Raw genomic sequence first — 27500 nt, forward strand, 5'->3', positions numbered from 1 at the left:
GCACAAAAAAATAAAGAATGAAGCCTAATTATAACAAACTGCATTTACTGTTATATTTATATTTTTTGTATTCTCTAAACTTGGCACTTTGATCTGATATTCTGACCCAACAGCTAGAACAGTCATTATTATCATTTTTGGCTCAAACAGGAACTTCTTTTGCTAAGCATGGAAGCTTTATTTATTTTGCAAACGTTTTGGTGCAGATAGAAAAAAAGGGAAATTACTATGTAATGCTAGTGGAGTTAATTTGCTTTAAACTGATCTTTCTCATCTTAAACATTACATTTTGAAACAAGAGAGGCAAGGCCTTCAAGACTCACTTGTGATGCACTTTTTTTTTAAAAATGCAAGCTTTTTATGTATTGAGTATAATTTCAAAATGTAATGTTTAAGATGAGAAAGATCAGTTTAAAGCAAACTAAGTTCCCCAGCAGAGTAATTTCCCTTGTTTTACTGCCTACACCAAAACGTTTGCAATAAATAAAACTTCCACGCTTAGCAAAAGAAGTTACTGTTTGAACAAAAAATGATAATAATGACAGATCTTTTGTTGGGTCGAATATCAGATCAAAGTGCCAAGTTTAGAGAATACAAAAAATATAAATATAACAGTAAATGCATTATACTCAATACATAAAAAGCTTGGATTTTTTTTAAAGTGTATCACAAGTGAGTCTTGAAGACCTTGCCTTTCTTGTTTTTTTGTTGTTGTTTTTACACTTTTTAAAAAAAAACAGTTCTTTCCTTCTTTTTTTCCTTTTCTTTATTTATTTCACTCGTTTCTGTCTTTATTTCTTTCTTGTGTTTTATTTCTTCTCTCATTTCTTTGTTTTATTTCTTCATTTCTATCTTTCTTCCTTTCATCTGTTCTATTTCTTCACTGATTCCCAGTTTTCTTCCTTTCATCTGCTTCATTTCTTCACTCACTTTTGTCCGTCTGTCTTTCTTTCTTTCATTTGTTTTATTTTTGCAGCCATTTGTCTCATTTATTCATTCATTCATTCATTCATCTGTTTTATTTCTTCACCCATTTCTTTCCTTCCGTTTGTTCTTTCTCTCTTCTCGTTTCCTTTCTGGTTTTGTTTTTTTTTCCCCCTTCTTTCTATCTTTCTGTTTTTCCTTCTTTTGTTTTGCTTCTTCCCTACTTTCTGTCTTTCATTCTGTTTTTCTTTATCCTTTTTTTTTTCTTTCCGCGTTCTTTTTTCTTCCGTTTCTTTTCTCCTGTCGTCCCTTGAATTTCCTTTGTTTCTCTCTTCATTGTCTGCAGATTGATTTTCCTTGCTTTAGAATATCTCATGTCTTCACTCATTTCGTTCAACATGAATTCCCCTTTCTATGTCATTGCAGACAACGATACCGGAAGTGACGTATGAAGAAGTGATGGAGAGTGAGGAGGGTGTTTTAAGGTAGGTGGGGAAAGTCATCCGTCATTCAGACCACAAAAAAAAAAAAAAAAAAAAAATCATGCACATAATTATAATGTTATCGCCACATTCTTTGCCGAGTAAGTTTGTGTTTGCATGCCTTCCTTCTTACGTCCTCCTGTGTACGTCAGATGTGCCCAGGGATCTGAAGTAGACTTTGGCCTGGGATGTGTTCGTTGGTCTGAAGTAGATTTTGGCCTCGGATGTGTCTTCTCTGTCTCTCTCTCAGGTCAGTCAGGAACCTCGGTGTTGTCCTTGACAATACACTGTCCATGCAAAAATTTATCAGTCAGACATGTCAGTCCTGCTACTGTCAACTGCGGCGCATCAGTGCCGTCCGGAAATATCTGTCCACTGACGCAACATCTAGACTTGTCGTTTCTCTCATTCTCTCTCGCCTTGACTACTGTAACTCTCTATTGTCTGGTTTGCCTGTTTCATCCATTCAGTCCCTTCAGCGCATACAAAACTCTGCTGCCCGACTCGTCCTCAGAAAGAAAAGATCTGAGCACATCACTCCTCTTTTGCAACATCTCCACTGGCTCCCTGTCTCACACCGAATAAAATACAAGATCAGCACTCTTATGTTATAGATGTATGCACAAAACTGCCCCTTCCTATCTCTGCGGCTGCCTTCACCTCTTCACTCCATCTCGCTCACTACGATCGGCTTCGGATCCACTCTGTTTACGCATACCCAGATTCAAACACTCGACTGTTGGCCGCCGTTCTTTCTCTGTCTCTGGACCTTGCAATTGGAATGAACTTCCTCTTTCGCTTCGTCAAGTCTCCACACTCAGCTCTTTCAAGTCTGGTCTTAAAACCCACAGCTTCCCAAAATAGCCTCCCTTGCCTGCCTCTTCCTTGTCTTTAGTTTCTACAGTTTTAGAGTTATGCATGCATGTGAATGACTAGTGCGAAAGTGCTTTGATTTGTCTCTGCACAAGATTCAGCGCTATATAAATACCATTTATTATTATTATTATTATGTGCTCATGGATCTGTAGTAGACCTTGGCCTGGGATGTGTTCATTGGTCTGCAGTAGACTTTGGCCTGGGATGTGTTCGTTGGTCTGCAGTAGACTTTGGCCTGGGATGTGTTCATTGGTCTGCAGTAGACTTTGGCCTGGGATGTGTTCGTTGGTCTGCAGTAGACTTTGGCCTGGGATGTGCTCAGGGATCTGCAGTAGACCTTGGCCTGAGATGTGCTCAGGGATCTGCAGTAGCCTCAGGAAAACAGAGGCACGGTGACGGTATTGGTTAGGGGGTTGACATCCGATCCAGTGCCCACCAGTGATCAGGGTTCGAGGCACCCCGTTTCGGCATGTTGTCGTGCCGTGTCGTGTCGTGTTGTGTTCTTGGGAAAGCTACTTTTTACTCCGCTTTTCCTCACGCCACCCCAGGTGTGAATAGGTACCTGACATGGTTTGGTTTGGGGGTATCGAGGGAGGGGGTGGGGTGTGTTAAAAAAGGCCGCGGGAAGGAGAGGACTGGGCCATGCCTTTCTATGCCGAGCGCTTGACACAGTTGATAAGAAATTCACCCAGATGGCATGGTTATACGGGACACATGCGCTGATCCCTAGTCTTAATCAATTTTCTGCACAGTCCAGACTTTATTATTTTAACTGCAGATTCAAGACCAACATAGTAAAAAAAAAACCAAAAAAAAACAATTACCCCAGTTGTAACGAGACTGTCTGAAACAAGATCATATAGCAGATGTTGTCCAGGAACTGGAACAATTTCTACTTCCTTACAACGCTGTCCACTATCGGCTCAGAAACTGAAGCTTCGCTGCATAGAGCAAAGTTTCGCGACCTAATGACTTAAGCCTTTAAAAGTCACTTGGCTCAATGCCTGAGTCTTGGTTTTTGTGAAGGATTCATTGCTCGAGGGATTGGATTCCTACAAAGCCGTTGTGTCTTCTGTTTTTTTTCTTTTTGCCTTTTTTTTTCTGTTTAACTCACTCAGTACGGCCAGTCCTCTCTTCTTCACTACACAGACCCCTCGGATGTCCAGTGGGTGTCTCAATGACCCAACCTTTAGCTTCCGTCGTCAGAATTGTGGTATTCTTAGTCAACATTCACCTCTTCAGTATGAGAGCTTTCCGCTTGCAATATTTTGATGGTGGTAATTGGAGTGAAACGCTGTTAACGTCTTCTCTTTCGCCGTTCGTATGGAGAGAGTTAATCTAAGATGACTGGTGTAACCACAGCCACCTTCGTGTGGCGTCGTGAGAACAAATAATGATAAGGACATGGATTGCTTCACATCCGCACAAGGGCATCCAACTTCAAACCAATGCCCTCCTGCATTGCAACATAGGGTTGAGAGTTGTGTGATGTTGTAGGGGGCGCGACAGTCGCCGAACTTGTTGTGTGTGTGTTGGGGGTGTGTGTTTTTTTGTTTTGGGGGTTGTTGTTGTTTTTGTTGTTTGTTTGTTTGTTGTTGTTTTTTTTTGGGGGGGGGGGGTTGTTTTTGTATGTTTAACGCCCCTGGCTCCATCTTGGTTTGCTTTTGGTCAGTCTGACACCTGTGGTCAGGTATGCTCCTGAGTCAGGCACCTGTGGTCAGATATGCTCAAGAGTCAGACACCTGTGGTCAGATGTGCTCCTGAGTCAGACACCTGTGGTCAGATGTGCTCACGAGTTAGACACCTGTGGTCAGATGTGCTCACGAGTCATACGGTCAGATATGCTCCTGAGTCAGACACCTGTGGTCAGATGTGCTCATGAGTCTGACACCTGTGGTCAGATATGCTCCTGAGTCAGACACCTGTCGTCAGATGTGCTCCTGAGTCAGATACATGTGGTCAGATGTGCTCCTGAGTCAGACACCTGTGGTCAGATGTGTTCATGAGTCAGACACCTGTGGTCAGATGTGCTCCTGAGTCAGACACCTGTGGTCAGATGTGCTCCTGAGTCAGACACCTGTGGTCAGATGTGCTCCTGAGTCAGACACCTGTGGTCAGATATGCTCAAGAGTCAGACACCTGTGGTCAGATGTGCTCCTGAGTCAGACACCTGTGGTCAGATATGCTCCTGAGTCAGACACCTGTGGTCAGATGTGCTCACGAGTCAGACAGGCGATCAGTCAGCCTGTTGATAGTCAGTTAATCTAATGAAGATGCATCTTCTGATCATACCAAACAAAACCAGTGGCACTGCAAAACAAATAGCGAGTCGTGAATGTAGACATGACAAGAGTTATGATATGACCTGATTCCATTCCTTTTTTTTTTTCTTTTTTGTGAGTTTCTGTTGTTGTCGTTGACTCGATCCACAACAACAACCAGACAATTATATTGTACCGTGATCTGTAGACATTAGTACTTATTAATTTGGACATTTTAACGTTGATGTGTATGAAAATACTGTGTAATGGTCTATGTCAAATATCCTGTATTGAGATAGACAGAGACAGGCAACTTAACAGGTCCTGTGTAGTCTGGTGGTTAGGATTCCTGCCTTTTCAACATCTTCTTCTTCTTCGTTTGTGGGCTGCAACTCCCACATTCACTCGTATGTGCACGATTGGGCTTTTACGTGACTGACCGTTTTTACCCCCGCAATATAGGCAGTCATACTCCGCTTTCGGGGGAAAGCATGCAGGGTATGTTCTTGTTTCTATAGCCCACCTGATGACGACTTGGATTGGAGGATATTTAATGTGCGAATTTGATCTTTTGCTTGCGTATACACACGAAGGGGGTTCAGGCACAAGCAGGTCTGCACATATGTTGGCCTGGAAGATCCAGAAACATCTCCACACTTTACCGAGATTCGAACCCGGGACCCTCAGATTGAAAGTCCAAATGCTTTAACCACTCGGCTATTGCGCCCGTCGGCCCGGGTTCGATTCCTGACACAGAAACTTTTTTTACGGAGGAACTCAGGAAGATTGCAGAATGGTTAAGACGATCATCTGCAGATACAGAGTCCGTGAGGGTCTGGGTTCGAATCCCACTCTCTCCATTTCTCCCGAGTTTGAATTGAAAATCAAACTGAGCGTCTAGTCTTTCGGATGAAACGATAAACCGAGGTTGCGTGTGCAGCACGCACTTGGCGCACTGAAAAAGAACCTATGACAATGGGAGTGTCGTCCTCTGGCAAAATAGTCAGGCAAAAAATCACTGCACAGCGTCTCCGAACGACCAGCACAAAAAAAAAAAAAAAAAAAAAAAAAAAAAATTCAAGCAGTCAAAACTACAGACAAGTTTCAGTTACATCTCATGGTTTTGAAGCATACAAACAGCGGTTAGCCTGTGGCATGATTGAGAGAGAGAGAGAGAGAGAGAGGAAGTGAACCCCAGTCCTTGAAGATGACGTGCAGGTTCGTGTCCGTGCAGGTGGATGACCATCCTGAACGAGGGAGGCATCTGTCTGGTCAAGGGACTGCCCACTGAAGCCGGAATGGGCAGGAAGGTCAGTCAGCCCACTGTTACACGCTGACAAACGCACTGACAAACTCATGACATTGACAGGCGCTCAGATGTTTCTTTCTGGCTCTGTCTCTATCTCTGTGTCTTGCTCTCTGTTTGTCTGTGTATCTCTCTGTCTCTGAGTCTCTCTGTCTTTCTCGGTCTCTCTTTGTCTCTGTACCTGTCTCTCTATCTGTTTCTCTCTCTGTCTGTCTCTGCCTGTCTGTCTCTCTCTCTCTGTGTCTCTCTCCCTCTCTTTCTCTCTCTCTCTGTCTGTCTCTCTCTCTCCGTGCGCGCGTGCGTGAGTGTGTGCGGAAAAAAAAGAGACAGACAGACAAATAGTGCTGTGGTGGGGTGGATAATTATTCAGCCATACAAAAGATATATTAAATAAATTGGTCTTTAACGGACTGAATCGTTTTTAAAAACAAAATTTCCCAGTTGAAGATTCATCGTCGTCGTCATCATCATCAACTACATCATCATCATCAACAACAACATCATCATCATAATCATATGAATTTCATCAATGAACACAAAAACGCCTGTTTTGTTTCAGGTGTGTGAGAGGATATCCAGGAGCGTCATACCCACCATCTACGGCTTTGTGAGTTTTCGATTCCTGCTGTGACTCTTCCTGTTTGCTCTTTATATATATATATATATATATATATATATATATATATGATAGTCAGTCGTGTCCGACGATGACCATCAAAACAGCAGAGGAGGCAACTGCTGTTCCGACTATTAGGGCTAGAATTTGATTATAGTGGAGAGTGTCTTGCCCAAGTACATCCCCACTCTCTCGGCCAAGAGGGTTTTAGGACAGTCGGCGTTGGGATGGTTCCCAAAGGCCAGCTAGCCCACAACGCTGCAGCACTAAGAGCCAGTGCAATTTTAGCCTCCTAGTTTGAGAGTCATAGTCCTTCACAAAAGACTTAAGCTGTAAATGATTTCCCATTGACTGGAGAAACCATTGATACTGCAGCTCTCACTTTGCTGTTGGCCAAATGTAAACTTATGTCAATCTGTGATATAAGCCGAGTGTTGGGCCTTTTTGCTCTATATATACTACAACTACTACTACCACTACCACTACATCTGCTACTGCTACTGCTAATGTACATTTATGTAGCGCCCTTTCTCTCTAAGAGCTCAGTGCGCTTTACATGAAAGAAAAAGTTACAAATTATACGAATCATTAATGACCACTCTTTCTCAAAACCCCTCCCTACCCCACCCCCCAAACCTCCCACTGTCCCTCTCTCATTGGTCATGCATCCAAAGTCAGCTGACATGGATGAATGGTGTCTTTACCATTACTACTGCTGCTGCTACTGGTGTTGCTACTGCCGTTGATGTTACTACTGCTGCTGCTGCTGCTACTACTACTACTACTGTTGCTATTGCTACTTGTGCTGCTGCTACTGTTACTACTACCTACTGCTACTACTGTTGTTGTAGTTGCTGCTGCGGTTACTGCTGCTGTTGCTGCTACTACTTCCACTACTGCTGCTGCTGCTGATGATGATGATGATGACACTACTGCTAGTACGATTATGACTGCTGCATTTACTCGATGTTCCAGCTGTTGCTTTCGTTGCTCCCGCAAGCATTTTCCTCGAGAATTCTGTTGTGACACGAGAGTAATAGAATAGAATAGGATAGAATAGAATATGTCTTTATTACCAAGTGTACCGGGGTCACAAGGAATATACAATACAATACAATACTGCTGTTGCTGCTGCTGCTATGGCTACTACTGCAAGTTTATCACCAGCGCTAGAGTAACTAGAGTTATTGTTATGCCCAGGAGCAATCGATGCTTCGTGGGTTGTGTTTTTTTTTGTTTTGTTTTTTTAAACGGATATTGCTTGTCTTCTGTGAAGGTGGAGATCGATATGTCCTTTTCATCTCATCGATTTCCATCACACATTTCCTGTTCCCATCTGTCTCTATTTGTCTCCTCCTTTAACATCTCCCCCCCCCCCCCCCCCCGTCCGTCCCCCCCCCCCCTCCCTCCCTTTAATAGCATCGGTCTTTCCCTCTCTTTATCTGTTTTCTTTCTTTCACTGTCTCTCTGTTTTGTCTTTCTGTGTTTCCGTTTGTTTTGTGGTTGTTGGGTTGTTGTTTTTTTCTGGAGTTTGTTCTTGTTGTTGTATTTGTTGTAATGTCTCTATGTCTCACTTCAAAGTGATTGGCAATAAAATGCCGGTCAGTGGATCTGTCTGTCTGTCACACTTTCACCTCTGCCCTCCTCCCCCTCCTCCTGCCCCACCACCTTTCCCTTCTCTCTACGACACCTATGCACTCATGCACAGAGAGAGACAGACAGAGACAGAGAGAGACAAACAGGGGCAGACAGACAGACAGACAGAATGACACAAAGATTGAGAATTAGAGAAAGAGAATGAGAGTCAAACAGACAGAAAGGTAGGCGCACAGAGAGAGAGGGGGGGAGGGGGGCACACACAACACACACACACACACACACACACACACACACACACAGATAGGCATAGAGAGTGAGAGAGAGGAGTATATCTTTGACGAATTTTTAAAAAAGCACAACAAAAGCTCCCATTGAAACCAGCCTGGTTAACTCACTCAGTACGGCCAGTCCTCTCTTCTCCTCTACACAGACCCTTCGGATGTCCAGTGGGTGTCTGAATGACCCAACCTTTAGCTTCCGTCGTCAGAATTGTGGTATTCTTTGTCAACATTCACGTCTTCAGTATAAGAGCCTTCCGCTTGCAATATTTTGATGGTGGTAATTGGGGTGAAACGCTGTTAACGTCTTCTCTTTCGCCGTTCGTATGGAGAGAGTTAATCCTGGCTGTACGTGCATCTCGCTCTGTACGATCAGCTTCGAATCCACACTGTAAACGCATACCCAGATTCAAACACTCCACTGTTGGCCACCGTTCTTTCTCTGTCTCTGGACCTTGCAGTTGGAATCAACTTCCTCTTTCGCTTCATCTGGTCTCCGCACTCAGCTCTTTCAAGCGTGGCCTTAAAACCCACCTCTTACCAAGAGAGCCCCCCTCCCATGCTTCTTCCTTGTCTTCAGTTTCTCCAGTTTTAGAGTTATGCATGCGTGTGAATGACTGGTGCGAAAGCGCTTTGATTTGTCTCTGCACAAGATTCAGCGCTATATAAATACTTATTGTTATTATATCAGTAGTTGTAGTATCATTATTATGTACCGCTTCGCCAACAGCTTTTTCCCCAAAGCAGTCAGTACCCTGTCTCTCGGACAAATCCAATATGATTAAATAGAATTGTGCAATTAACAACCAATTACCTGAAGATCTAGTCATCAGCCCCATCCTTATGTAATATGCGGCTTCTGTTCAAACATGTGTGTGTGTGTGTGCGCGCGTGCGCGTGCGTGCATGCTTGTGTGAGTGTGCACAAGTTCTTGTATTGATATGTACATGTATGTGTCCTAAATTCTACTGTATCTGTGTTCGTGTATGATCTTTCGATTTGTGTTTGTACCTTTTTATATACTACCCCCCCCCCCCCCCCCCCCCGACCCCCACCCCAATATTCCTTGTGACCCTGGTACGCTTGGTAATAAAGACTTATTCCATTCTATTCTATTCTATTCCATTCCATTCTATTCTATTCCATTCCATTCTATTCCATTCTATTCCATTCTATTCTATTCTATTCCATTCCATTCCATTCTATTCTATTCCATTCCATCCTATTCCATTCCATTCTATTCTATTCCATTCTATTCTATTCCATTCCATTCTATTCCATTCTATTCTATTCCATTCCATTCTATTCTATTCTATTCCATTCCATTCCATTCTATTCCATTCCATTCCATTCTATTCCATTCTATTCTATTCCATCCTATTCTATTCCATCCTATTCTATTCTATTCTATTCCATTCCATTCCATTCTATTCCATTCCATTCCATTCTATTCTATTCCATTCTATTCTATTCTATTCTATTCCATTCTATTCTATTCCATTCCATTCTATTCTATTCCATTCTATTCTATTCTATGTGCGTGGCCCACAGATTGAGGACGTCAAGTCCAGCCCTGTGCCCATCAACGCCGGCTACTCCACGGACGAGCTCAAACTGCACCAGGACCTGGTCTACTACTCCTCCCCGCCCGGCATGCAGGCCCTCTTCTGCCTCAAGTCAGTGCCCTGGTGGGGGTGGGGGTGCTGGTGGTGGTGGTGGTGGTGGTAGGGGTGGGGATGGTTGTGGGGGTGGGGGTGATAATGGTGGTGGTGGTGGTGGTGATGATGATGGTGGTGGTGATGGTTGTGGGGGTGGGGGTGATAATGGTGGTGGTGATGATGGTGATGGTTGTGGGGGTGGTGGTGATAATGGTGGTGGTGTTGGTGGTGGTAGGGGTGTTGGTGGGGGTGGTGGTGGTGGTGATGATGGTGGTGGTGGTGATAATGGTGGTGGTGGTGATGGTTGTGATGGTGATGATGGTGGTGGTGATGGTTGTGGTGGTGGTGATGGTTGTGGGGGTGGGGGTGATAATGGCGGTGGTGATGATGGTGGTGGTGGTGGTGGTGATGATGATGGTGGTGGTGATGGTTGTGGGGGTGGGGGTGATAATGGTGGTGGTGATGATGGTGGTGGTGGTGATGATGATGGTGGTGGTGATGGTTGTGGGGGTGGGGGTGATAATGGTGGTGGTGATGATGGTGGTGGTGGTGGTGGTGATGATGATGGTGGTGTTGGTGGTGGTAGGGGTGTTGGTGGTGGTGGTAGAGGGGGTGGTGGTGGTAGGGGTGGCGGTGGTGGTAGGGGTGGTGGTGATGGTTGTGGGGGTGGTGATAATGGTGGTGATGGTGGTGGTAATGTTGAAGGAGGAGGTGGTGGTGGTGATAATGTTGATGGTGATGATGGTGGTTGTGGTGTTAATGATAATGGGGGGGGGGTGGTGATTATGGTGGTGATGGTTTATGATGATAATACACACACGCACATACACGCATGCACACACACACACACACACACGCACACACACGCACACACACGCACACAAACACACGGAAAAAGAGATCGAGCAGAAGCAGAAGCAACCCAGAAGAAACATACACCATACAATATCAACCTAACAAAAAAACAAAACAAGAGGCAACGCATTCAAGACACTTGTGATACACACTTTAAAAAGATACGTAAGAAAATATAGATATAATCATATTGTTTTTAAGATAAAAGTCGTTAAAATGTGTTCTGTCTTTATTATAAAGCTTTGGGGAAAAAAGACACAAAAGCAGATTCAGACCAAGCATTCATACCCAGAGCGGTAAGCTGCGTCTGCAAATGACGTTCAAAAATTAATATTTAACGATGTGTTATGGGTTTTTTTAGCGTGATAAATCGGTTACGGTATTCGTAAATCATGTTATTCTGGTATATCTCGGGCATTTGAAAACATCTTTGAAGTCCGCGGTAAAGGAGACGTTGCCATCGCCTCAAGCACACCGCAACATGTATCCGGTTTCTCCACATCTGCGGAGATCGTGTTCGACAGGCTCAGCCGGCAGAAACTACAACACGATCCTTTTCATTTTCTCTTTTATGTACATTCCAGTTAATAAGTATACACTTTGAAGTACTTATATTCAGTAAACACGTCGATGATGTAGTTAGTGTATGTGTTCTGTCCAGAATTTGAATTTATTTTCTTTTAATTGCAAACAAGAAAATGCCGGCTCTTGGATTCGGATTCTCTAAACCGTTCATGATCCGGAAATACATTTTAATCCGGAAGACGTACAACCTTTTCTTGGTATGACTGTGAAGATTTTCTCCCCACCATATTCATTCCAAATGTGGTGTTAGCAAACAAAGTATTTCCAGAGAAAATGACAATGTTAAAGTTTACTACGGACATACAGACACACACACACACACACACACACACACACACACACACACACACAGACATAGACACACACACACACACACACACACACACACACACACACACACACACACACACACACACACAACCGATAATACATAGACTCACATTATTAAAACAAGTGAGTCAAAAATAATTCTTTAAAAAAAACAAAAAACACGTCTTTCATGTTGTCTGGAAACCTTGACCAGGTTCGACCCTAACATCGAGGGAGGGGAGAGCGTGTTCGCTGACCTGTTTCACGTGGCGCACACCTTCAGGCAACAGTACCCGGAAGACTTCAAGGTGCTGGCCACTGTACCCGCCACCCTGGACACTATCCACTACAACAGGTGAGGAGTGCGGTGAGGGGTGCGGTGAGGGGGGCGTCTGACTGTTTCTGTTAGATGCTGCTGTTGTTGATCCGTGTTGGTGGTCGTGTTGGTGTTGTTGTTGCTGTTGTTCCCGTTGTTGTTGGTGTTTGTTGTTGGTGTTGTTGTTGTTTCTGTTGGTGGTGCTGCTATTGTTGTTTCTGTTGGTGGTGCTGCTATTGTTGTTTCTGTTGGTGGTGCTGCTATTGTTGTTTCTGTTGCTGTTGTTCCCGTTGTTGTTGGTGTTTGTTGTTGGTGTTGTTGTTGTTTCTGTTGGTGGTGCTGCTATTGTTGTTTCTGTTGCTGTTGTTCCCGTTGTTGTTGGTGTTTGTTGTTGTTTCTGTTGGTAGTGCTGCTATTGTTGTTTCTGTTGCTGTTGTTCCCGTTGTTGTTGGTGTTGTTGTTATTTCTGTTGATGGTGCTGCTATTGTTGTTTCTGTTGCTGTTGTTCCCGTTGTTGGTGGTGTTGTTGTTATTTCTGTTGGTGGTGCTGCTATTGTTGTTTCTGTTGCTGTTGTTCCTGTTTGTGGTGGTGTTGTTGCTGTTGTTGCTGCTGTTGTTATTCCTGTTGTTGTTGCTATTCCTGTTGTTGTTGGTGTTTGTTGTTGGTGTTGTTGTTTCTGTTGGTGGTGCTGCTATTGTTGTTCCTGTTGCTGTTGTTCCCATTGTTGTTGGTGTTTGTTGTTGTTTCTGTTGGTGGTGCTGCTATTGTTGTTTCTGTTGCTGTTGTTCCCATTGTTGTTGGTGTTTGTTGTTGTTTCTGTTGGTAGTGCTGCTATTGTTGTTCCTGTTGCTGTTGTTCCCATTGTTGTTGGTGTTTGTTGTTGTTTCTGTTGGTGGTGCTGCTATTGTTGTTTCTGTTGCTGTTGTTCCCATTGTTGTTGGTGTTTGTTGTTGTTTCTGTTGGTAGTGCTGCTATTGTTGTTCCTGTTGCTGTTGTTCCTGTTGGTGGTGGTGTTGTTGCTGTTGTTATTCCTGTTGTTCCTGTTGTTGTTGGTGGTGTTGCTGTTGTTGTTCCTGTTATTGTTTCTGATTGTTTCTGGTGTTGGTGGTGTAATTGCTGCTGCTGTTCTTGCTGGTGGTGGTGGTTGTGGTGGTGTTTTTACTGTTGTTGTTCCTGTTGTTGTTGTTGTTGCTGCTGCTGTCCCACACCAGTACTCAAAGTCTAATGGGTGGAGTGGCGGGGATGAGGGGGGTGGGAAGGTGTGGGGGTGGGTTGAATGATTGATTAACCCGGTCCGTATAGTATGGAACAGGAACTCGGGGACACTCATTTCCTGGTTGTCTTTTTGGGGGGACCATCCCAGTGCCCACTGACCTTAAACCCTCTTTAGGGCCGAGAGAGTGGGGATGTAACTTGGGCAAGACACTCTCCACTATAATAAATATTCTAGCCCAGATAGTCGGGGCAGCAGTTGCCTCCTCTAGCTGTTCTGATGGTCATTGTCGGACGCGACTGACCATCATACACATTAACACTAGTAGCCACCGCAGTGGAGTGATGGCCTAGAGGTAACGCGTCCGCGTAGGAAGCCAGAGAATCTGAGCATGCTGGCTCGAATCACGGCTCAGCCGCCAATATTTTCTCCCCCTCCACTAGACCTTGAGTGGTGGTCTGGACGCTTAGTCATTCGGATGAGACGATAAACCGAGGTCCCGTGTGCAGCATGCACTTAGCGCACGTAAAAGAACCCACGGCAACAAAAGGGTTGTTCCTGGCAAAATTCTGTCGAAAAATCCACTGCGGTAGGAAAAACAAATAAAACTGCACGCAGGAGAAAATACAAAAAAAGGGTGGCGCTGTAGTGTAGCGACGCGCTCTCCATGGGGAGAGCAGCCCGAATTTCACACAGAGAAATCTGTTGTGATAAAAAGAAATACAAATAAGTTGTTGCTGCTGTTGGCTGTTGTCATCACTGAGCGCTGTTGGTGTTGTTTCAGGGCGTTTCCTGTTCACATGAATGTGAAGAGACCCATGTTCGTTCTCAACGACTATGGGGATGTAAGTATGTCTGTCTGTCCGTTTGTCTGACTGTCTGCCCGACTGTCTGTCTGTCCGTGTGTCTGTCTCTCTCTGTTCCCTTTGTTCTGTCTCTCTTTATCGTTTTACGTTTAGTGATACAGACCTGTGATTGTGTATTGATGTATCTATGATTATCCTTTTGATATGTACTGTCTGGCATCTATGATGTTTAATGTAAACTGTCTGTCTGCCCGTCTGTCTGTCTGTCCGTCTGACTGTCTGTCTGTCTCTCTCTGTTCCTTTCATTCTCTCTCTCAATGTCATTTTGCATTCACTGATACAGTCCTGTAAACGTGCATTCGTGTATGTATGGTTATCCATAGAATGTATGCTGTTTCGATAGAGTGGTGTAATTTTCCGTTCTTTTTTTTTTTCGTGCGCTTTTCTTTTTTCTTTTCTTTTTTTTTTCTTTCGCGACCAGATGAAAAACAAGACAAATCATTGTTGGTTTTCCCTGTTACTCACAGACAATAGGTTTCATTCATCTTTCATTCTCTCTGTCTGTGTCTGTCTCTGTCTGTCTGTCTGTCTGTCTCTCTCTCTCTCTCTCTCTCTCTCTCTCTATATATATATATATATATATATTATATCTCCCCCCCCTCTCTCTCTCCTACCCCCTTAGTCTCTCGCCCTCTCTCTGTTTCTCTCTCTCTCCACTATGCTGGAGCAACAAAATATATGTACCTAATCTCTCATGGTGTTTTTATCCGTGGTGACCAAACAGCTTGTGGGGGTACGCTACCAGCCTCATCACCTTGGTCCGCTGCAAGTGTCCGAGGTAATTCAGTCATATGGCTAACCTTTTTTTTATGTTTCGTTTTGTTTAAACGTTTAATGAACGAAACTAGACAAAATACAGTATTTTACACACAAACTACTGAAAGAAAATAAAAACTTGAGGGACTTAACAATGCTTGAGCTTATATCGTGCTTTTTTCACGTGATACAGACGGTTATCAAATCTAATGATTGCAGAATATTCTATAAAACGATTCCAGTGCAAATGAAAATATGAATAGTGACCATTACCTGAAGCATAATGTATTGAAGAAGGGGCAGAGAAAGAGAGAGAGAGGGGGGGGGGGGGGAGAGAGAGAGAGAATGAATGAATCTTTATTTTCCAACGGTGAAGATATTAGCACTTTGGCCGACTTACTTATCTGCCGTTGTTCTAAGAGACACACAAATATGTACGCATATAAATGTAGAGGGAGGGAGAGAGAGAGAGATAACTCAGAGAGGGAGAGAGAGAGAGATAACTCAGAGAACAAGAGAGAGAGGGAGAGAGAAAGAGATAACTCAGAGAGAGATGGGGGGAGAGAGAGGGGGAGAGAGAGAGATAACTCAGAGAACAAGAGAGAGAACTCGGAGAGAGAGCGAGAGAGAGATATATCTCAGAGAGAGATGGGGGGAGAGAGAGAGGGAGAGAGAGAGATAACTCAGAGAACAAGAGAGAGAGAGAACTCGGAGAGAGAGCGAGAGAGAGATATATCTCAGAGAGAGATGGGGGGAGAGAGAGAGAGAACTCGGAGAGGGAGAGAGAGACAGATAACTCGGAGAGAGGGGGAGAAAGAATGAGAGAACTCAGAGAGAGAGAGAGAGAGACCGAGAGAGAGAGAGGGGGGGGGGGAAGAGAGAGAGAGAGGGAGGTAACTCGGAGAGAGAGGGAGAGAGAAAGAGAGAACTCAGAGAGAGAGGGAGAGAGAGAGAGATAACTCAGAGAGAGAGGGAGAGAGAGGGAACTCAGAGAGAGAGGGAGAGAGAGAGAGAGAACTCAGAGAGAGAGGGAGAGATAACTCAGAGAGAGAGGGAGAGAGAGAGAGAACTTGGAGAGAGAACAAGAGAGAGAGAGAACTTGGAGAGAGAGAGAGAGAGAGGGAGATAACTCGGAGAGAGAGGGAGAGAGAAAGAGATAGCTCAGAGAGAGAGAGAGAGAGAACTTGGAGAGAGAACAAGAGAGAGAGAGAACTCGGAGAGAGAGGGAGAAAGATTGTAAAATGAGCCTTCTCCATCCATTAATTCTGCAAGATACAGATTTTCCATGTTTGCTATTGTAATATTCCATCAATCAAAGATTAAATGATTTTTTTTTCAGGAGCTGATCGAGCCATTCTATGCTGCGTACAAAAAGTTATACACCATGATCAACAACTGGCCTTACAAGGTAAACACACTTACCAACAACTAGCCTTACAAGGTAAACACACTTGCCAACAACTGGCCTTACAAGTTAAACACATTGACCAATTACTGGCCTTACAAGGTAAACACAGTAAACACATTGACCAATAATTGGCCATACAGGGTAAACACATTGACCAATAACTGGCCTTACGAGGTAAACACACTGACCAACAACTGGCCTTACAAGGTAAACACAGTAAACACATTGACCAATAACTGGCCTTACAAGGTAAACACATTGACCAATAACTGGCCTTGCAAGGTAAACACAGTAAACACATTGACCAATTAAGGTAAACATACAAGGTAAACACATTAACCAATTACTGGCCTTACAAGGTAAACACAGTAAACACATTGACCAATAACTGGCCTTACAAGGTAAACACACTGACCAATAACTGGCCTTACAAGGTAAACACAGTAAACACATTGACGAATAATTGGCCATACAAGGTAAACACATTGACCAATTACTGGCCGTACAAGGTAAACACACTGACCAATAACTGGCCTTACAAGGTTGACACAATGACCAATCACAAGGGTGGTTGTGGTGGTGGTCGTGTGTGTGCTTACGTGCGTGTGGGGTGGGGGGGATGTGTGTTCTATTATTCTTTCCCCTTCGTTTTATTTTCACCTTTGCAAGGAAGATGTTTTGTTTTGTTTTTTCTCAAAGTCATCATGATAGAATCATACAGAATTTTCATTTTAACAATACAAGATTTCAGCTGAGATTCCAGCACAGTGTGGTCACAAATACTGATTGAAACAGTGGAAAAGAAACTGTTACGAAAAATGAACTGTGCACACGGTCAGTCTCACAGCAGATGTTGAATATTAACATGTATATGTTGGGGTTTTTTTTTTTGCAAAAAGAGGATTGTTTGTTTTTTTTCAATGACAGTTACCGTAAATGATACCAATCCTTTCATAAATAAATAGATAAATAAATACATGAATGAATGAATAAAATCAACAACAGCCCTATCTTTCTCCTCACACTTTGATCATATTCATTTCTGTTGAGTTGGGGTTGGGGGGAGGGGTGTGTGGGGGGAAGGGTTGGTGGGGGTGGGGGGGGGAACCTAACTGCCATGACACCGGTTCTGTGTCTTGTCTGTGTTCAGTTCCACTACCGCCTTCAGCCGGGCGACATGGTATCTTACAATAACCGGCGGGTCGCTCACGGGCGGGCGGCCTTCGTGCACAAGAGTGGACAGGAAAGACACCTCCAGGTGAATATTATTAATGTGTCCACTTTGCAGCCAGTTCCTTTTATTCTTGTATCTGTTCGTTTATTCATATATTTATTCATTTATCTTTTTTTTTTTTACTGGCTTATTCGTTCATTCCTTTATTTTATCTATTTATTTATGTGTTTGTTTATTCAGCTACATATTTCTTTGTTTGTTTGTTCGTCTATCTATTTCTTTATCATGTATTTCAGTTGTTTATCGATGATACACTATATAAATGTAATTCTTGTGCCCGTTGTTTGTAGCACAGGCACCATATAAACGTAATTCTTGTTCCTGTAGTTTGTAGCATAGGCACCATATAAATGTAATTCGTCTTCCTGTAGTTTGTAGCACAGGCACCATATAATGTAATTCTTGTTCCTGTAGTTTGTAGCATAGGCACCATATAAATGTAATTCGTCTTCCTGTAGTTTGTAGCATAGGCACCATATAATGTAATTCTTGTTCCTGTAGTTTGTAGCATAGGCACCATATAAATGTGATTCTTGTTCCTGTAGTTTGTAGCACAGGCAACATATAAACGTAATTCTTGTTCCTGTAGTTTGTAGCATAAGCACCGTATAAATGTAATTCTTGTTCCTGTAGTTTGTAGCATAGGCACCATATAAACGTAATTCTTGTACCTGTAGTTTGTAGCATAGGCACCATATAAACGTAATTCTTGTTCCTGTAGTTTGTAGCATAGGCACCATATAAACGTAATTCTTGTTCCTGTAGTTTGTAGCATAGGCACCATATAAATGTAATTCTTGTTCCTGTAGTTTGTAGCATAGGCACCATATAAACGTAATTCTTGTTCCTGTAGTTTGTAGCATAGGCACCATATAAACGTAATTCTTGTTCCTGTAGTTTGTAGCATAGGCACCATATAAATGTAATTCTTGTTCCTGTAGTTTGTAGCATAGGCACCTTATAAACGTAATTCTTGTTCCTGTAGTTTTTAGCATAGGCACCATATAAACGTAATTCTTGTAAGTGTAGTTTGTAGCACAGGCACCATATAAATGTAATTCTTGTTCCTGTAGTTTGTAGCATAAGCACCGTATAAATGTAATTCTTGTTCCTGTAGTTTGTAGCATAGGCACCATATAAATGTAATTCGTCTTCCTGTAGTTTGTAGCATAGGCACCATATAAATGTAATTCTTGTTCCTGTAGTTTGTAGCACAGGCACCATATAAATGTAATTCTTGTTCCTGTAGTTTGTAGCATAGGCAACATATAAACGTAATTCTTGTTCCTGTAGTTTGTAGCACAGGCAACATATAAATGTAATTCTTGTTCCTGTAGTTTGTAGCACAGGGACCATATAAATGTAATTCATCATCATGGCCGTCATCATTATCATCCATCAGACATCTCTCCTCAACACACGTGACAACGGTGGCTGTTCGTGCCTTCAGCAGAAACTGGGTTATCTATCGTCGGTGTCATCGCCGTGCATCGTCATCGTCATTATTGTTTCCGTCATCATTATCATTTGTATTGCTATTTGTATTTCTTTCTATCACAACAGATTTCTCTGTGTGAGATTCGGGCTGCTCTCCCCAGGGAGAGCGCGTCGCTACACAGTTTTGTTTTTCCTATCGAAGTGGATTTTTTCTACAGAATTTTGCCAGAAACAACCCTTTTGTTGCCGTGGGTTCTTTTACGTGCGCAAAGTGCATGCTGCACTCGGTTTATGGTCTCATCCGAATGACTAACGTCCAGACCACCGCTCAAGGTCTAGTGGAGGGGGAGAAAATATCAGCGGCTGAGCCGTTCGTGATTCGAACCAGCGCGCTCAGATTCTCTCGCTTCCTAGGCGATGCTGATGATCATCATCATGATATGGATACTTATATAGTGCCTATCCTCGGTCGGAGACAAAGCTCTAAGCACTTTACAAACTCGGGGTCATTTGCACAACAGGCTGCCTACCTGGCTACTGGCTGCCTTTTTTTTTTCTTTTTTTTTTCTCAAGGCCTAAGCGCGTTGGGTTACGCTGCTGGTCAGGCATCTGCTTGGCAGATGTGGTGTAGCGTATATGGATTTGTCCGAATGCAGTGACGCCTCCTTAAGCTACTGAAACTGAAACTGAAACTGCCATTGGGCGCTCGCCATTCGCTTCCTGTGTCATTAAATCAGATGTCAGTCACGCACACATACACACTCAAGACAGACATGTAACATTTTACGTGTATGACCGTTTTGTTTATTTACTCCGCCACGTAGGCAGCCTTACTCCGTTCGTGGGTGGGGGGTGTGCATGCTGGATATGTTCTTTTTTCCGATTCATAACCCACAGACCGCTGACATAGATTACAGTGTCTTTAACGTGCGTATTTGATCTTTTGCGTGCATACACACACGAACGGGGTTCAGACACGATCAGATCTGCACATAATAATGTTGATCTGGGAAATCGGAAAAATCTCCACCCTTTACCCACCAGGCTCCGTTACCAAGATTCGAACCCGGGACCCTCAGATTGAAAGTCCAACGCTCCAACCACTCGGCTAATGAGCCCATCATCAACACCATCATCATCAGTGTTATCGTCATTAACACTGGCCATGGCTTTTGTTGTTGTTGTTCTGCTTGGGGTTTGTTGTTGCTATTGATGTTGTTCTGGGCAAGACGATAACAAAGTCATCGTCGTTGCCATCGTCATCATCATCATCATCATCGTCGTCATCAGATAACTGAGGTTCCGCATTGTTGTGTCTTACAGGGTTGCTACATCAACGTGTCGGAACTGAAGAGCCGAATGCAGACTCTCTCCAACCTGATCGGTGATGGCAGCTTCGTCAAACGGGTCGGAGATTACGACTTCATGTGATGTGGATGACGTCATTCATTGATGACGTCATGTACATTATGACGTATTGATGGCGTTCTTTTGTCGAAAAAAAAACACCCAAACAAACACGGCTACAGTTGTCACTGCAATATGCAGGTTATAGATAAGATTGCTTCATGGAACAATATCGCAATTGTTGCTGACATTTAATTAAAGTATGTATGCAAGCTTACTTGGAAAAACAAAAAAAGAAAAGAATAAGAGTTTTAGAAATACATGTATAGTTGACAACAATGAACTAATGTAAAACGAAATATTAGTAGGTCCCAAGAAGAATTAAGGTGTGTGTGAGTGTGTGTGTGTGTGTGTGTGTGTGTAGTTTCCATAAACCCAAGTATTCTGGCATGGAAAACTACAAGGAAAAGTTCGTTGTTTCTGTTTTGTTTTGTTTGTTTGTTTGTTTTTTTACTTCTGATACAACCACCAAACCGTAGCAAAAAACATCAACAACAAACACACGAACAAAAAAACAAAAAAAAAACGAATCAGATTCTTCCAATGTACATTCTGGAATAACTAAAGCCCAAAGTGCAGAACATACGTCAAGAACATATGGCAGGAAGAATGGAACTCTCACTAACACACACACACACACACACACACACACACACACACACACACAGGGGGGGGGGGGGATAAAAAAAAAAAAAAAGATAAAAGAAAAAATGATCAAAGTCGTCCAGAACTGAAACGAGCTTTAACCATCCCTGTCTGAAAAGCGTGTGTGAACTGCTCTTGAACTCGCTGCAGTCTTTTAAACGGTTATCCCTGTCTGAAAAGCGTATGTGAACTTCTCTTGAACTCGCTGCAGTCTTTTAAAGGGTTAACGGGCATTCCATGCAATGGGCCCCTCAACATCGGACACAGTTTTAATAACATGCTGGGATACACGTGACAGCAGACATAAACATATTATTACACCAGACTTCTTGAAGACACTGTTGTGGGATTTTTTTGTTTATTTGTTTGTTGTTGTTGTTGTTGGGTTTTTTTTCAATAATAAAATAAGTCTGTTTCATCTGGTCATCAGGTTTGGTTTTTACGTGGTAGTAGCAGAAGTTGTTTGTTTGTTTTCGTTGTGGTCTTTAGTTGTACAAAAGAGTTGGGTTTTTAGATTTTGATGTTGGTTTTTGTTTGTTTCTGTGTTCATCGTTCTGGTTTTAGATTATGATGTTTGTTTTTAATTCTAGATTCACCGTTCTGGTTTGAAGTAAAAGCCTTACAGCCTAAACATGACCTTGGTGGTCGGCTGAGCAATAAGCCAAACGAATGAGCGGGTGCATGAATTTCATAGTAAACTGAGGAATGAAATAATGATAAATGATTGAATTCTCGATTCCTCTATTTAAGTAAGTTCGTGTGGTGTGTGCATGTGTGTGTGTGTGAAGTCAAAATGATCTTTATTGTGGGTAAAAGAATAAGCTAAAACAGATTTTTAAAATCCTGCCCTCAGAAATATAAGAAGAAAATACAGTGTGTGTGGGGTGGGTTGTGGGGGGGTCTCGGGGGTGGGGGGGTAGCCAGGACTGATGGGACATAATATAGAACAGAGAGGATGTACTTAATCCACTCTCTATAGGCATCTCTCAGACATTGCGTTACGAACTGGTGACAAACAAAATAGATAAAAAGATCACGTAGAAAGAAGGGGAAAAAAAAGAAAGAAAGAGAAAAAAAAACTGCTGCTGTTTGCATCGCGAGCATCTGAGGTAGATATTTTCCTCTTTAAGGAAGAAGCCATTTATTGTGAGTATGATGCCTTCAGGTGTGTCATCAAACGGCACGACAGTGGCTGCTAATTGATGTGTGCTGAGTAATCACGCGATATCTTCTTCTTCTTCTTCTTCTTCTTCCGCGTTCCCTGGCCACGCTAGATTTTCAGTCCGGTCAGGACAGCGAAGTCCGCAGTCCGTCGCAGGGACCCCACCGGTCCCCACAGTTTCTCCTGGAGCTCCACCGGGCTGGGCCATGCCTGGCGTCTCAGAGCGTCGAAGGTGGGACAGGACTGCAGGATATGGGAGGGGGTCTGTAGGCCTGTGCCACAAGGGCACTGGTCAGTGTGTGATATCTTCAGACGGTAAAGGTGGGAGAGGAGCTGACAGTGTCCCGTTCGCAGTCTGAAGATTGTGACCTGTGCCGCTCTGTCCAGCTCATGGATGCCTCAGAATCTATGTTACTGTTGGACATAGACTGTGCGTGGTCATCCATATCGGAGAAAAGCATTTCAGTCTATATCATTCGTCCAAAGTTACTGATATATAGGGCGATTGCTTGTGGTTAAGTAATGTAGCATGCTCGCGTGTGAGTATTGTAGCTGTTACAGGTGTTGTATATCTAGAATATGCATGCTTATTGCAAATGGTCTTAATCTCTCTCTGTCTCTCTGTCTCTGTCTCTCTCTCTCTCTCTCTCTCTCTCTCTCTCTCTCTCTCTCTCTTCAGTTAAAAATATCATGCAATCAACGTTAAGGAAGAAATTGATTTTGTAGACAGTTATCCAGACTTACCGAACACTCTTCATGCATTTTCTGTGTTTTGTGGGGCGGGGGGGAAATTTTGTGAGAGTTGAGAAACTGATCGTGGAATTGTACATTGGCCTTATTTTTCTGGGAGTAATTATTCCGGTTTCGTCCCTGGTGAGGGATGCGTTCTTTTTGATGGTGGTGGCAGCTTTTGATGTTAATGCTTCCCCTGGTCCCCCACCCCCACCCCCACCATTTTTATCCCCACTCCCCCATTCCTCCCTGTCGCCAACCCCCACCCTCCCCCTCCTCCCTGTCAACCATCCACCCGCGCTTGAGCATGCTTTCTGACCTTCATCGTATTATGGTTCAACGGCGATGTTTTGAGTTCACTTTATCTCTCTCTGTCTCTCTCTCCCTCTCTTTCTCTGTCTCTCTGTCTGCCTGTCTCTGTATGTCTGTCTGTCTGTCTCTGTCTGTCTGTCTCTGTCCCTGTCTGTCTGTCTGTCTCACTGTCTGTCTGTCTGTCTCTCCCTCTCTCTGTTTGTCTCGATATGTACAAGAATGATTTCCTTAGTCGTGATCATCCAGTTTCAGACTATTATTCAAATATATATATATATATATATTATATATATTACAGATATTGACGTTGCAAATTGCTGCTGCTGATTGTGGTGCCCTGAGTGCGTTATAATTACCAAAGTGTTAAGTTACCAAATAAATTATTTATGCTTACAAAACTAAATGCTTGTTTTTGTTGTTGTTGTGTATTGAGAATGATTTCGCGCGACCAGTCCGCTTGTGTATGGCAATCGGTGTTGAAGACATGTTAAACTAAACACACATGCATGCGCGCGCGTGCACACACACACACACACACACACACACACACACACGTCTAATATCACTCAAAGTGAAAAGAAACTAAATTAAAGAAAAATACACACACACACACACACACACACACACACACACACACACGCGCGTCTAATATCACTCAAAGTGAAAAGAAGCTAAATTAAAGAGAGAAAAAATGCACACACACACACACACACACACACACACACGACTAATATCACTTAACATGAAAAGAAGCTAAATTATTAAAGAAAACAAAACACACACACACACACACACACACACACACACACAAGCTGTAACAGATGTGGGTCAATAAACCCATTAGGGTTCTGTTCGTGCAATGATCTGATCAGGTCGATCGACACCCGACACCCTCCGGCACACAGGGACTCACATGCAAAACTCTCACTCTGTGTGTGTGTGTGTGTGTGTGTGTGTATCTGTGACACTTTTCCAAACTGTGGTGTATCCCCCGTGATTGGCTCTGCTCTGCTTCCTACTCCTCCCACACCTGTCTCAACTCCCGGACCTTTCTCTTCCTCCCCACTGTCCTCCACTGTTCAGTCACCATCGTCTCCTTCCGTTGCCTGTCTGTCTGACTCACCTGATTCACCATTAAATTCCTCTCAGCCTGCCTCTGATCTCTTTCATGCCTGTCTGTTCAGTTCTCAATCTGTCTGCCCTGATCAAAAAAGACTGACTATATTTCTGATTATATTTTTGAAAAATAAATTTGATTTCGTATTTCTTACCGAAACCTGGCTAAAATTACAAGGTCATGAACTCAAACTGAAACAACTGACCCCCCCCCCCCCCCCCCCCCCCCCGTCCATCCTGAACAATTTACTGTTAGCGTCCGACTCAGGAAAAATTTCCATTTTCCCTCTTCTCGACTTGTCAGCCGCCTTTGACACGATAGACCATTCAATCCTTCTTTCCCGTCTTCATTTTACATTTGGCATCAACGGCACTGTTCTCAACTGGTTCAAATCTTATCTCACTGATCGATTCCAGTCTGTCATCGTCGATTATTTCCAGTCTGAACCTGTTAAAACCAAACACGGAGTCCCACAGGGGTCTGTTTTAGGCCCAGTTCTCTTCACACTGTACACTGCTCATCTCGCTGAAATTATCAACCACTACAATGTTAGTCATCATCCCTGTGCTGATGACACTCAACTTCAGAAGAGTGAAGAGTGTTGTTGTTGTTGTTGTTTTTTGTTTGTTTGTTTGTTTGTGTGTTGTTGTTGTTGTTGTTTTTTTTGTTGTTGTTTTTGTTTTTGTTGTTGTTTGTTTGTTTGTTTTTTTAATGACAACTTTTTATTTTTTCATTTCATTATTTTTTCTTGTCGTTGCTTTTTCTTTTTCTTTTTCTCTTATTGACAAGTGTTGATGTTGTTTGGAGGTTTGTTAAGGGGTTACTTTACTTTTCATGGTGCTGTATACATACAGCACACAGATAGTGTTCACAGTCTTTACATGTACATTCATTCTGGTTTTATTCTCGAACAAAGTGTTCGTCTCTGATATTGTGATTCTTCTTTGTTTCTGCGTTGCTCAAACACAAACACACACACACACACACGCACGCACGCACACACACACTCACACACACACACACACACACACACACACACACACACACACACACACACACACACACACACACACACACACGTCTTAATCAGGACCGCCGGTGATAATGTGCGTCATGAGGTTTTTCCTCTTTCGCAATCCACACAGCAGGGCTCTCAGCTTAGGTCAGCAGTTTTAGTTTGTAATAATAATCCGAAGAAAAATATTGTTGAACGTTCTTCTCATCGGCAAACATTAGTCTTTTGAATCGCGTTGTGCACTTGTCAATATTTAGCTTGAGCAGGGTTTTTTTTTTTTGGTTTTTTTTTGTTGTTGTGGGATTTACTTTATCAGATAAGGTGGTGGTATTTAAACTCCATCAGCCTCCACCCCCCCCCTCCCCCCCCCCCCCACACACACACAAGTACACGTACACACAGACACATGTACACAAACACACGTACACACAAACACACACACACACACACACACACACACACACACACTCACGTACACACACACACACACACACACACACACACGTACACACACACACACACACACACACACACACACACACACACACACACACACACACACATACACACACGCACATGTACACACACACACGCACATGTACACACACACACACACACACACGTACATGTATACACACACACATGTACACACACACACACACGCGCGCGCGCACGCACGCACACACACACACACACACACACACATACACACACGTACACACACACACGCACATGTACACACACACACACACACGTACACACACTCACACACACACACACACACACACACACACACACACACACACACACACACCACTACCACCACCACCACCACCACCTTAGCCCAACCCTTTATTATTTAGTTTGCGCAAGAGCGTGTATTTGTTCAACTGTCTAGTTGTTGTTGTTTTTTTGTTGTTGTTTTTTTTTTTGTGTGTGTGTGTGTGTGTGTGTGTGTGTGTGTGTTTGTTTTGTTTTTAATATAAAACGGCCTACGTGCGTTCGTGCATGCAAGTGAGTGGGTGGGGATGTGGGTGGTGTGAGTGTGGGGGCTGTGGGTGTGGGTGTGTGTGTGCTGTGCGCTCAAACAGCAAACGGATAATGCATATATTATTTGTAACAACATGGATTGCGGAGTCTCAATAAACATGCGCATTTCATTAGCATGTGTGTGATCAAGAGAGAGTTTGAGAGAGAGAGAGAGAGAGAGAGAGAGAGAGAGAGAGAATGCGAATGCGAATATTATATTCAGAATAGGCCATAGCTCCTCTCTGAAGGGAGCATTACATAATCAATTAAACGGATAATAATCATAATACCAGCGTAGATTCCGAACAACTGTAAATAGAAATGTGAAGAAATGAAACACCTTACTACACCCAAAGGGTTAAGTTGAACTAATGTACAGTAGACTCAATGCTTTGTAGACAAATAAAGCCAAATGTGTCAAGACATTCTTCTATTTTTAGACGTCAGAAGTAAATTGAGAGAGAGAGAGAGAGAGAGAGAGAGAGAGAGAGATGCTGAATAGGCGAAAACGGAACGGCAGGTAGGCAAGTATCAGTATCAGTAGCTCAAGGAGGCGTCACTGCGTTCGCACAATTCCATATACGCTACACCACGTCTGCTAAGCAGATGCCTGTTTAATAATTACGATGTAATAATTAATTGCAATGTTTTTAAAAGCGAATATGTGAAATGCTTTTATTTGAGAACATATGTTTATTACTCTTGTTTAATCAAGTTATCCGCGTGTGTGGGGTGGGGGTGGGGGTGGGGGGGGTGGGGGGTGCGGTGCGGGTGTGTGCTAATTATCTGGTTGTGGTTTTCCGCAATTCATCTTTATTCTTATCTTATCTGTCTATTATAATCAATGTGCAGTATAGTAGGCTATGTTTATAATTATATTCAAATAATGTTTCTTAATTCTTTCTGTTTTTACATTAAGAATACTAGTTATTACCTGCAGTGTGTGGATGTATGTATGAAACGATGTATGTGATATTTTTTACATTTGTATCTTCGTAATATTTGTTGGGGCTGTTGTTGGCTTTTACAGTTATGGTCCCCATGTTGTTTACTTGTCTATGTTGTGATAATGCACCTGACCAAATTTCTCCAGTTGGAGAT

At 43.1% G+C, this 27500-nt stretch overlaps 1 protein-coding gene across 2 annotated transcripts in view; it reads left to right on the forward strand.

Annotated features, from left to right (window-relative positions):
* Positions 1 to 23641, forward strand: part of LOC143290519 (gamma-butyrobetaine dioxygenase-like) — a 45260-nt gene extending 21619 nt beyond the window's left edge. For both annotated transcript variants that reach the window (XM_076600032.1, XM_076600030.1), the window contains exons 7-16: positions 1351 to 1409; positions 5778 to 5853; positions 6409 to 6456; positions 9894 to 10018; positions 11964 to 12104; positions 14064 to 14124; positions 14870 to 14923; positions 16241 to 16309; positions 17460 to 17567; positions 20304 to 23641. In XM_076600032.1, the coding sequence (XP_076456147.1) occupies positions 1351 to 1409; positions 5778 to 5853; positions 6409 to 6456; positions 9894 to 10018; positions 11964 to 12104; positions 14064 to 14124; positions 14870 to 14923; positions 16241 to 16309; positions 17460 to 17567; positions 20304 to 20411 (849 nt within the window). In that variant the 3' untranslated portion in view covers positions 20412 to 23641. The remainder of the gene's footprint in view (positions 1 to 1350; positions 1410 to 5777; positions 5854 to 6408; positions 6457 to 9893; positions 10019 to 11963; positions 12105 to 14063; positions 14125 to 14869; positions 14924 to 16240; positions 16310 to 17459; positions 17568 to 20303) is intronic.
* The last annotated feature ends 3859 nt before the right edge of the window (positions 23642 to 27500 follow it).

The sequence above is a fragment of the Babylonia areolata genome, chromosome 15, assembly GCF_041734735.1.
Source record: "Babylonia areolata isolate BAREFJ2019XMU chromosome 15, ASM4173473v1, whole genome shotgun sequence".
Lineage (NCBI taxonomy): Eukaryota > Metazoa > Mollusca > Gastropoda > Neogastropoda > Buccinidae > Babylonia > Babylonia areolata.